The sequence below is a fragment of the Pezoporus flaviventris genome, unplaced genomic scaffold, assembly GCF_033815535.1.
Source record: "Pezoporus flaviventris isolate CSIRO_AGI_PZ_B2104156 unplaced genomic scaffold, CSIRO_AGI_Pfla_v1 ptg000015l, whole genome shotgun sequence".
Lineage (NCBI taxonomy): Eukaryota > Metazoa > Chordata > Aves > Psittaciformes > Psittacidae > Pezoporus > Pezoporus flaviventris.
The window spans coordinates 35,851,159-35,863,575 of record NW_026892563.1 but is presented as its reverse complement, the minus strand read 5'-3'; the positions used below and the strand labels follow the sequence as shown (position 1 = coordinate 35,863,575).

The window sequence follows — 12,417 nt, the reverse complement described above, 5'->3', positions numbered from 1 at the left end:
ACTAGCTCCATCTCTGTCCTTCACTGTCGCTTGTCCTCAGCCCTTTGAACATAGACTCCCTCCTCCATGATTAGCACCTAATGTCCACACCAGAATGGCTTAGCCAGACCCATGGGCTTCAAAACCCATAAGTCTTCCTCACAGGAGTTTTGTGATGAGGGCTTTCTCAGTGTGCTTAGCTTGAATGCCCTGAAAGCTCTGCAAAGGTGGATGATGTGTTTCCCAGCACATCCAGAACTGCCTGCATGGCATCAAGTGTGCCAACCTTTGAGGCCACCAGCAGGGTGGCAGAAGCTTCATAGCAATAGTGTGATAGTAATTAGCAAAGGGGGAGGGAAAAGGAGAATAAGCAGGCCTGTCTTGCTGCCAAAACACACACTGATTGGAGAATGACCCTGTATGGCTGTAGACTGTAGCTAGTCTCCATTTAGCTGTAGCCTGCGTAGCCTGTACTGTCACTAATGCATTCACTGGGTGGGTGGGAGCTGGCGGAAGGGAGAAAAGAGATGTTCATTTGGGTCTGATGACCAGAGCGGGAAACAGAGAGCATCTTTCTTTCTAATACCTTCTCAGTCCTCTTCCCTTCCGATGGAAGTCCGAGCTGTTGGAGAAGAGAGCTCATCTGTTGCAGTGGTCACCTCCACCCATCTCTGCTCCCCTTTCTCTAGTGCATGGCCCTGCCAGTTCTGCTGAGCAAGCAGCTCCCGTGTCACTTTAGCAAAAGGATGAACATTTTGAAACTAAGGAGAGACGCATGGGGGGATACATCAGAGAGGACAGGCTATAAAGGATTAACTTTTGATGGTTTGAGGCTTGCTGACTAGGCAGGGGTGTGGGAACAGTCTACAGAAACCAGTCCTTGCAGTACAGTGTGGCCAGTTAAAGAACCAATAGGTTCTTTAGTTAATGCCCAACTAAAGAACTTGTCCATGTCTGGACTCCACTGAGGCCAGAGGGAGCTTTCTCAAATGGACTCCAAGAAGGGGTGAAAACCCAAGTCTTCACACCCTGTAAAACAAACTAGTTGGCAGAGCTGAGGAAACTGCAACATAAAGAGGTCAAAATAGCCAATGTTGTTCTATTGTGATCCTAATATAAAAACTACTAGCAAAGAAGAATAATGGCCATAGGGACCAAGTGCAGGAGGGCATGTTTGGAGCCATGTGCAAGTTTGGCATGTCCATAAATTCTCAGGCATTCAGGGGGCACAGTTCAGCTGTGTGTCTGACTTCTTGTAGCACACCTCTCTTCTGCTGGCTGAGCCCTGAGCATCAGCATCTGATAACTCCCATGGCTGTCGATGGGAAGCACAACTCACAGCTCTCCTGGCTTTCCACCTGTGATATCAAACCACCTGTGATACCAAGGTTCTGCAAAGAGCTCATTCTCCATTTGGTGAGTGAAGGGAATGGTGAAGAGCAGGGTGAATGCTCAGGAAGGCCAAGTTTCTCTTGCTGCTTGGGTCAGTGTCCGTTCCTGCAGGTCTGCAGGCACTGAGGGCTGGGACTGCATTGGGTACCAAGACAGTGGGGGTTCAGGCCAAGGGAACAGGAAGGACAAGCCAGGGTGAAGGCAGAAGGCCAACATCATATTGTTTCTTTCTATTTCATAGGTAACAGGCAAGGGGGGGGTGGTGTATCTTATTTTGACCATGTGCTTTAAAGTGAATAAAATTGAAGCCAGAGGTGATGATAGTGTTTTCCAAAAGGGGTAGTAAGGATGCAGCTGGAAACAGCATGAAAAGAGAAATGGCAAGAACTGTTTGTTACAACAGCTACTAACATTGCTCAGCGGGGTTTTCTGAATAGCAACAGATTCTGTTTGCTGAGATTGCTTTAGAAAAATTAAAATCCATTCTTCCCCCCTCCCCCCCCCCCAAAAAAAAACCCCACCAAATCTAAATAAAGGAAACCATTTTTCTTAAAGAAGGAGAGACACAGGGGGAAAGAGAGAGAATGGCTTTCCTGCTTGATGTGTTTCTGTACTTTTTGTTCATTAATTTTAATTTAGATTGATTTATTCCAAAATGAGCCCTGGGTTGCATAGATTTGCATAACCCTCTCCAGTAACAATGCTGTGGAGAATTCAGCAGGTGAGGAAGAGCAGCAGCAGAGGGTCGGAACAGAGGCTGGGTGTCCCAGAAAGACATTCCTCTGAGCTGGGCCCTTGCACTAGGATAGGGAAGGCATTCCAAGGTCTCTTCAGTCACTTTGCATGCGTGCAGAACAGAGGTGAGGGCGCAGCAGTGAGGTGGCAGAGTGGAGGCTGGGTGAGACCAGTGGCAGAGGAAACACACGACTGCACTGCAGAGATTAGAAACAAACCCATGGAAGAGCAACCGCCGTGGAAAATCAGTTGTCCGGTAGCGATGCTGATAGTGTCAGCACTGGAGCATGGACAGATCACCCTGCAGAGCAGAGCTTTGGGCAGGCTATAACCCTCCTGAGCCAGACATGGCCAGCCCAGGGGACACTCCTAGCCTGATACCATCTCTGTGTCAGATGAGTTTCTGAAGCCATCAACTAAACCTTCCTTCTTAGAGGCGATGAAGGCAACTTATACCCACTGCACAGCAGGTGTACCTAAATCCTTGTTCTTTTGCTCTCATTCTCCTCCCTTTGTGTGTTGAGCTGCCAGGGCTGACTGGATCCAAAGTGTGGAGGGCAGCAAGGAGGAGGATAGAGAATAGACACTGTTGTCTTGATTTAATCCTTACACACACACAAAAATTGCTCCAACCCCTGAGATAAAATGACCGAAGAGTTATTCCTACCTTCCTCCTCCTCCTCCCCCTTCCATTTCCAGTGTAAACCACTCAAGAATGTGCCTAACAACTTGGCCTCCCCTCTGGTTATTGTCCCAAGTGAACAGTCTCTCCATCCACTAACCCATGACGGTAAGTTGGTTTGGGAAGCAGCAGGTTTATCTTCCCAGCTCAGGCACTGCACCAGGCCCACTTGTGAACTGGTTGCCATTCAGTGCCTGCTCTGCTGTTGATAAAGCACATTACACATGGCTGGGCTTGCATGATTAATACAGCTGTCTAAGCGCTCTCTTCAAAAAACAAAAACAACCGGGAGAAGGGAGGTGCGGGACTGGGGAGGGAGAGGGCACGCAGGAATAAAACCCAGCCATTCCAAAGAAATGAGGCTTGCAGGAAAAGCAGAGTGCTCCTGGCACGCCTTCCCTCCTGTGGGCAAGCAGGTCTGCCAGCAGAGCTCCTCTGTAAAAGGGAAAGGCCTGGTGAGCAAAGGACAAAAGTGCTTGGCCCTTCCTCACCATCGCCTGCATGTCCCTGTGCAATCTGGAGCATGGATGCATGGACAGGAGCAAGGGGTCAGGCCATGGAGAAGGATGTGCCATAACCATCATAGCTTCGGTGAGGTCCGGTCGGGCAGCCTCTATGGTAGGTGTTACATGCACACTGATCCACGAGTACACTCCTGAGCCACACCACCTTATGTACCCCCCAGACTCATCCAGCTCAGCTGCCTGTGTAAGCTTTATTATCTATCTCTTCCCTTTTCAATTACTAATCTGGGAAATGGACAGTGGGAAGGCACTGTGGCTCTAATGCCTGGACCAGGCATTAAAGCCATGCTTGCACTGTAAGGAGACTGGGAATTGCACATACATACACACATCAGTACTGTGATATTAACATGAAGTAGTATTTACCGAGACTACATGCTTTAGAGATACACATCAAGTACGTGGGCCCAGCTTGAGTCTCATGACACCTCTGATTCACTGAACACTGAGAGAAGCACACAGGCTTGTTTATAGCCATGATACATGTATTGTTCAGAAGTTTAGTTCTTCTTCTGCTCCAGTCTTGTTTCCAGTCACCCCTTGGTGTGTCCCTTCCTTCTTCATTGCTGTCCACAGCCATTTACATCTTTCCCATGCCAAATGCCCAGCAAAGCCTGTGGAAAACCATGGCAGGGATGAAGTGGGGAAACACACAGGCCGAAAGCTGATGGAAATATTAATTTTTCAAGAGGTTCCAGAGCTTCCGATTAGCAAACCTGCTTTCTGGGGCTGTGTGTGCTCTGAGTGAGGGGGGCCGTGTTGTTTGTTCCCTATTGAGACAGCACACTATGTGCTGGCATCACCTTTGGTCTGCTGTGCCCTGAATGTGCTGGAGATGTGAGGAGGGGAGGGATTGCTCTATCCTAGGAAAGTGAAAAGCAGAAAAAGTTCAGATCTTCCCTGTGATGGCCCCTGGAAAAGTTTGTGCTATGTGTTTCCTTGGTGGTTTTGCTTGTATATTGAGGGTCTTCAGTGAATGGTTTGAAGACAAAGCAGTTTTAAGTGGCTGATTTTGTATCTGTAGTTGGGCAAGTGTTTTTAAACACGTTTTGACGTCTACAGGACAGGTATGGTGATGAAAGATCTGTTTAACCTTGAAACATAGATGGGCTTCTAGCCACCACCAGCCTCACTAGGCAGGTTAACAGTTCAGTTCTAGACTAGGAGTAGTGTCTGGGATAAGTGGTGTAAGCAGGCAGCTCTTGAACACCATGACCTTCTCAGAAAGACAGTAAGGAATACGATTTGAGGGATATTCTTTAAACCATAGAGAAGGATGGGTGAGCTGCATTACAGAATGAATCTTCACTGAGACATGAGGTATGATAGATGAGTACACTTAGTACACCATGAATGAGCTCCAAAACATGGGGAAGAACTGTTCAGCACTAAAAAAAAAAAGAGCATGAGCAAATGCTGAAATACATTAAACCATGTGCTAAGATTGATAGACACCAGAGACATTTCCTTAATCTTGTTGGAGAGTTGCTGGAGGGCATCCTCCCTAGTTTACACACTGGTGCTTCCACCTCTGGAAAAGCCAACCTATTGCCACTGCAGTCACAGCTCAGTTTTAATTACGGGAGCAGGGCTGCAGTAAGAACGGGATACGAGCAGGTAATGAACACAGAAGAGTTTCAACATTAAGAACAGGGAGTGAAAAATCACGACTTCTCCTCAAAGGGGAGGGGGGAAAAACAGGAAAGTAGTAAGAGTAAAGCACCAAATGAACCCTAGTAAGTAGAAGCTGGTAATCCCTAAAGCCTCAGAGTAGAGTGCAAAGCCCTGGAAGACAGAAATTAATAACTTTCAAAGTATGACCTTGAAAATGGAATTAACAGTATTCCTTCCTTTTAAGCCTTCATGATAATAAAGATTTCATCTTCTGAAGCCCTGGCAAGAGAGTCAACAGGCTAGAAGTACTACTTACTGTGGAGGAGCTGGCAAGTGTAAAACCCAAGACCCCTTCAGGCCCCAGGGAGTGAGACTGCAGGGAGATACCTATATGGTGCACATCCGTTCTCCTTGCAGCTTCTCCTTTAGAGGTCTGGGGGCTTTTTTTGTTATTCCTCCCTCATTTTTGGTCCTTTTTTTTTGCTCAAGAAGCAGGACTCCAGCCCTCGCTGTAAGTAGAGTCAGCCTGTCAACAGCATGGAGTCCACAGCCACCCAGGGTGGAAGGCACCTGGAAAATATCAGGCCAGTTCTCCTTCCTTCCCATCACTGTTAGAGTAAGCCCAGAGGAGGCCATGCAGAGCAGACTTCCAGTATCTGAAAGGGGCCTACAAGGATGCTGGAAAGAGACTCCTTATCAGGGACTGTAGTGATAAGACAAGGGGTAATGAGTTAAAACTTAAACAGGGGAATTTTAGACTGGATATAAGGAGGAAGTTCTTTACTGTGAGGATGGTGAGGCACTGACACAGGCTGCCCAAGGAAGTTGTGAATGCTTCGTCCCTGGTTGTGTTCAAGGCCAGGTTAGACAGAGCCTTGGGTGAGATGGTCTAAGGTGAGGTGTTGGAACTAGATGATCTTAAGGTCCTTTCCAACCCTAACTATTCTATGATTCTATGATCAGGGGGCTGGAGCACCTCTCCTATGAAGACAGGCTGAGAGAGCTGGACTTTTTCAGCCTGGGGAAGTGAAGGCTCCAGGGAGACCTTTCAGCAGCCTTCCAGTATCTAAAGGGGAAATACAGTCAGTCTAGTGAGGGACTTGGAAGGGCAGGTGATGTTAAGAAAAGGGAAATGAACGGCTTTAAACTGAAAGAGGGGAGATTTAGATTAGGTATCAGGAAAAAAATTCTCGAGGGTGCTGAGGTGCTGGCACAGGGTGCCCAGAGAAGCTGTGGCTGCCCCATCCCTGGCAGTGTTCAAGGACAGGGCTTGGAGCAACCTGCTCTAGTATGAGGCATCCCTGCCCGTGGCAGGGGATTGGAACTGGATGAGCTTCAAGGTCCCTTCCAACACAAACCAGTCTGGGATTCTGTGACCACAAACAAGCTCCCACAACCTCTCCCCTGCCTCCTAGGGGCCTCAGTCCCATCTGTAACCCCGGGCTGGGGCACACACCGCGCCTGTCCCCGCTCCATACCGAGGGCCCGGTAGCGCCGGGAGCTTCCGCTTTCCTCGGCCTTCGGCTGCCACCTCGCGGGGAAGCGGCGCTGTGACCGCGGGTTCGGGGCCCGGCAGGGCCGAGAGGGACCGCGCATCCCCATCGCTGCCCTGCCCCGCAGCACCGAGGGGTGCCGGGCAGGGAGCTTTGCACAGGGCACTCGGGGGTGAGTGTGGCTCGCCTGCGTGCTGCAGAGCTCGCAGCACCCTTCACACCGCGCTCCTGCCCTCTGTTGTCTGTTGGCATTTGAGGCTCATCTGGCACCACATCGTGCTGAACCAGCTCTGTCAGAAGCCCCACTTCACTCTCAGGTATGGCATGGGCTGGGACTGACTCCTTGCCTTTCCATTCCTGGCAATTCCTAACTCCCTTTTCCCATAAACACCATCATTCCTCTGTACCTGCCTCTCTCCCACCATCCCTGCTTCCCTATGCCTGATCAGGGTTTAATCTCCCCTTCTCCCAGGACCTGCTCCCATTACCTGTCCAGCCTGAATACTTATGTAGAATCACAGACTGGTTTGGGTTGGAAGTGACCTTAAAAGTTCCCACACTGAGCAGTTCCCTTAGCCTGGCTGCAGAGGAGGCTGCGGAGAAGGAGAGTATAGCAGGGTTAAACCAAGCTTGGAGCAGCCTGGTTCAGTGGAAGGTGTCCCTGCCTGTGGCTGGGGGTTGGACCTGGATGAGCTTTAAGGTCCCTTCCAACCCAAACCATTCTATGACTCTATGTCCCCTGTAGTGAAACAAGTCCAGCAGTGCTGTGCCAGTTGTATGGAGGGGCCTAAAACCTGTGAGGGGCCCAAGTCCTAACCCAGAGGTGGTCCCAGGGAAGTCATTCAAGACTTGTGAAGTCTGCTGGGACTGCCTCCCCAAAGGGTGTGGAAGGCAGATAGCTCTGTGTAGCCATTTCCTCTTCTGAAAGACCAAATCTCTGCACCGCTGCAGGGCGCTGAGCCAAAGCATCAGCAAAAGTGTTCTGAGGGACAGTCACTTGCTTGCGTTTTAGTTTACAATGGAAACAAACATTTTCCCCCTCCTCAAGCCTTGCTCTGACACAGCAGAAGTGTTTTAACTGCACCTCTTTTACTGCCAAACACATCAAACCGGCCCGAGGCAAACACCCAGAATGGGACCGTTCCACCTGCCCTGTTGATGCTGTGAAGTGCCACAGGGACTTAGAACAGGAAAGGTCAGGCAGCCTTGGCAGTAGCACATGAGGCTGGTGAAGCTCTCACAGCATCACGCTCCACGTGAGCCCATGCAGCAGCTCCTCGGCTTCATGCTGCATGGAAGGAAGGGTTTACCCTGCACATGGCCCCTTCAGCCCTGAGAGAGACGCAGCTCTCTCAGTCTCCGTGAAGGGTGCCAGGAACCAGCTCAGTTCACCCGGGTTGGATGCGTGGCACTGATAAACCCTCGGAAACATGGGCGCAGTGTCCTGTGAGGCTGTTGCAGCACAGCTGGGCACCATGGCAGAGCTCCACCTGCATCCACACCAGACATTTAAATGTGTCTCTCTTTGGTGTGAGGAAGAGAAATGCAGTTGTTTTTCCCCTCGCCCACTTTCAGCTTGCTCCTCGATTTGATTCATGTGATGCGACTTGTGTGGTCTAGGGCCCTATAGTGAAAAGCTGCCAGATACCCCTATTAACTCATTACTATCATAAACCAAACTTCCTTCCCTGGCTGCAGTGCAAGAAGCACCCTTCAAAGGTACCGTGTGCTCACGCACTTTGCGGGGGGCAGGTTAGCCGGGGACACCAGCGTGCAGAGCCCATTCCCAGGGCACGGGCTCTGGGTTATGGAAGCAGGCGGCCGCTGAAGAGGTCTCCTCTTGGACGGAGACCATCGCGGAGGTGCCCCCGGTGCTGGGGGGCACCGGGGGGGGGGGGGGGGGGTCTCCCGGGGGTGAGCGCTGCCTGCGGCCGCCAGGGGGCGGTGCAGACCGCGGCGCCGCGCAGTGGGAACGGCGGGGCTGGACCGGTGGGGACGCCGGCTCCGCGTTTGCGGGTGCGCGGGTGCGTGCGCGCCCCCGCGGCGCGTTGGGCAGTGACAGCCGTGCGTGCCCCGGGTCTGCACGCACACGTGAACGCGCGCAGAAGCCGTCACGCCGGCGTGGGCTGTCGCAGCGTGGCAGTGCCGAGGTGGGGCCGGGAAAGGAGGCTGAAAGCGATAAGAGTTCAAAAGTGATGGCAGTTGCTGCGTGAGATCGCACTCACGGGTCACAGAATCGCAGGGTGGTTTGGGCTGGAAAGGACCTTGAAGCTCATCCAGTTCCAACCCCCTGCCACAGTCAGGGATGCCTCACACTAGGCCAGGTTGGTCCAAGCCCCGTCCTTTAACACTGACAGGGATGGGGCAGCCACAGCTTCTCTGGGCATCCTGTGCCAGCGCCTCAGCATCCTCACAGGGAAGCATTTATTCCCACTATCTCATCTCGGTCCCCCCTCTGTCAGTTTAAAGCCATTCCCTCTTGTCCTGTCCCTGCATGCCCTTGTGAAAAGGCCCTCTTCAGCCCCCTTTAGGGACTGGAGCTGCTCTAAGGTATCTCCAGAGCCTTCTCTTCTCCAGGCTCTTTCAGCCTGGCTTCTTAGGAGAGGTGCTCCAGCCGTTTGTTGAATATTTCATTTTCTTCGAACGTTTTCACTCTTTTTTTTTCTTTTTAGGTTTGAGCAATCATGTTTCCCCCCAAACCACTTGAGAATTAATTCTCAAAGTATGCAGGATTTTATATTGTGATTGAACTATAACCTTCCCACGTTTTTAGAGCATGCGTGACAGTAACCGTAGCTCACATGGCACATATGTTAGCTTGTTCTACTGTAAGAAGCAGGGATTACATGCAGCCCCCCAGGGTTATGTGCAGGGCTGCACCAGCTTTGAACCACAGTGGGCTCCAGGCCCTTCATCACACCATGCCCTCTTATACTTAGGTATTGCAGATGCTCATCTATTTACCATCCCATCTCATCCCATCCCATCCCACACCATACCTCTGTCCATTACCAAGAACACAGACCCCCACGCTATGCCCAACCAAGGCCAAACACCCCCTCCCTCTGCTGTGCTAGGTGTGCATCACCTGCCTCCATAGGTACATGTGTCTTTGCTATGATTGCATGTGCACCCAAGAAAAGTGGCAAGGGGTGGGATGGTTGCCATATATGTATGTTACATACATGTGTGTGATAGACAAATAGTATTTCAGCCAAACAGTAAAAATGTGGTTGCTGAGCCCATATTATTTTCTGGGACAGAGGAGTCATATTTTGGGACTTCACTGCCAATATGGGATGCAGATGACCCCAAACAGCCTCCCCCCAATTACTTGACCATGAAAGATGCTTCCTCTGAAGCACAGGTCAGGTAACTGTAGTAACTGAACCTAAACTGGTTCCTGAGCTCAGAGGGGTAAATAAGTTCCTGTCACCCAAACAAGGAGTGAGAAAACAGTGCTGTAGGATGCATGTGACAGGCCACAGAAGACAAGCAGGGGCTGAGAAAGGAAGCCATAGATGGAATATAAATTTTCCACGGAGTTCAGCACATACTTAATAATGGCAGAATAGAATGGGGGCACAAACAGCTGATCTAGTAAGTGATGGGCTACATTAGGAAGAAATCACACAAATGAAAGTGCTACAGATTTTCAGGGGCTCTGGGGACACCCTGCTTGGATTTGCTGCTTTTTAGTCACCAGCTAGAGTTTAATAGTGACTGTGCTGCTGGGCAAGGCACAAAGCATCCACGCTGCACCCAGCAGAGAGTGGCTCTTTGCCTGGTAAACTCTGCAGGTTCTGAGAGGAAGAAACTGCATTTCCATCCCAAGGGGCCCTCCAGAGCAGGGCCTCTTCTTTTTGGCTCCCCCTGCCATTAGGAGTAGCTTTTCTTGGTGTAAACATGCCTGCTCTCTTCCACAGCTGGATCAGTCCAAATATCTCCATCTCCACCCTTCAGCATCTTCCTGCACTCCTTTTGTGTAAAACACTGCACATGTATACATATATATATGTATATACATATACATACACATATATATACACATATAGATGTATGTTTATGCATACATGTGCACGCACATGTATATAAGCATATACACATACGTATACAAACACATATGTACATGCGTCTGTACCCATGCAAATACATATAAATGTACATATGTGCATACACCTATGTATACGCATGCACACAATGAGCACGTATTTACAAAACCATGGCCACGTACACCTCCCAGCCCCGTTATAAAGAGAAGGCTGCCGAGGCTTGGTATCACAGGGTGAATTTCAAACAGCATCGCTGCCTTTAAAGCCACCTGGAAAAGGGAGCCCATAAATGGGAGGATGAATGAGAAGATGTCAGGAGTGTTAGCACTTAATATTCCTGGAGCGAGGCTGTGTTATTTGTTGCTGCGGCAGAGCGCTCCTCCCAGCCCCCTCTGACAGACCCCAGTGTACGTGATTCCTGTCCTTAGGAAAAACCGCCCACCTTCGCACACCCTGCACCCTCACCACGTATGAGGGGCCACGCACACAAGAGCAAAGCCTTCCTCCACCCCGATGGAGAAGCAGATAATTACGGTGCAGCCCTTGGGAGAGTTGGTGGCCGCTGCTCAGGCCCGTGTTTTATTGATGGGCGCGCTGTGATGAATCGGCCCCAGCAGAGCCCGTGTCTGGCTGCAGACAGGCACTGGCCACCGCACAGAATGACAACGAGCCCTGGCATCCCGATGAGAAGGTGGCGGAGCAGGGAGGTGCGGGGCTGGTGGCTGGGGATGTGATATGTGAAGGTGTGAGCCATGTCCCTGCACTCGCAGGGCAGTGGCTCCTAGATGGTGAACAGCCAGTGCTGAGCCTTCCTGCTTGCTCCAGGCCCTGTTTCTCCCACCTGGGTGCTGCTTAGGGAGACTGAGGATGCTGAGGAACTGGCTGCAAGAGCCTGCAGGTGGGCTGGATGGAGCCTCACCTAAAAGGAAGGCAGCTGTGTCCTACAGCCCATTCCCAGCCACAGGAGCAAAGTGCCATGGTCCTGTGTTGCCCCATCTCACCCAGCCCCACATGTAATCTTGTCTTCTTTTCTCTCCCTTCTCGCACCATGCAGGACCCGGCACAGGGAGAGTAGACAACGGCTCCATGAGTCTGGCCGTCCCACTGTGGCTGCTGGCAGCGTCCCTGCTCTGCCTACTCAGCAAATGTTAATACAAATCAGTATTAAAAATAATAATAATAATAATTAAAAAAAACAAAACAACAACAACAACACGACAACAACAACAACACACAAAACAAAACAGGAGACAGAGCGAAGAGGGGAGAGAGAAAAAGGGGTGGGGGGGAGAGAGAGGACTGTTTCTTTCACAACTTTTGTGTGTTCAGGAGCGAAGAGGGGGGGAGAGGAAAAATCATAGCAAAGAAGACTCAGCAACATTTAACCCGAAACCTGACAAGCCGGCTGTCAAGTCACCAACCATCTAGGAGACAACACAGCGCAAGGCAGAGAGCAGAGCGCCAGCAAGGATCGTGCCGCCGGAGGATGCTGCAATGTAAAACAATCCAATGACACCCACAAAACCAGTCTAACAGAAGATCCCTTTTCTTTTCTCTCCTCCTCCCTCTTTTGCATACTCCCTTACCTTCCTTCCTTCCTCTTTCTTTCTTTTGCGGAAAGAGAGCTATGCTTCGCTGTCTATAGCCACTTCACTTTTTGGATGCCCTGGGTCATTTTTGTGAGCTGATGCTCGGCCAGTTCATACTTTTGAAAAGAAAGAAAAATAAGAAGATGTTACAAAAAAAAGCCACAAACCAGAGCAAATCTCCTGAAGCTCTCTGCACACTGGTGTCCTGTGAAAAACCCTTCCTCTCCTCACTTCACCCTGCGCTCCTGTGCATCCAGCCCTTGCTAAACACCTTCTTTCCTGTCCCCTCCTTCATGCACCATCGAGCTCGCTGGCCTGAACTAAAGCTGTGTCAACTCCACTGAAAACATACTTTTC

At 50.5% G+C, this 12,417-nt stretch overlaps 1 protein-coding gene across 4 annotated transcripts in view; it reads left to right on the top strand.

Annotated features, from left to right (window-relative positions):
- The window catches only part of LSAMP (limbic system associated membrane protein), a 983,104-nt gene extending 970,908 nt beyond the window's left edge, over nt 1–12,196 (top strand). For all 4 annotated transcript variants that reach the window (XM_061454023.1, XM_061454026.1, XM_061454022.1 and 1 more), the window contains one exon: nt 11,526–12,196. In XM_061454023.1, coding sequence (XP_061310007.1) covers nt 11,526–11,623 — 98 coding nt within the window. In that variant the 3' untranslated portion in view covers nt 11,624–12,196. The remainder of the gene's footprint in view (nt 1–11,525) is intronic.
- Nucleotides 12,197–12,417: the final 221 nt, after the last annotated feature.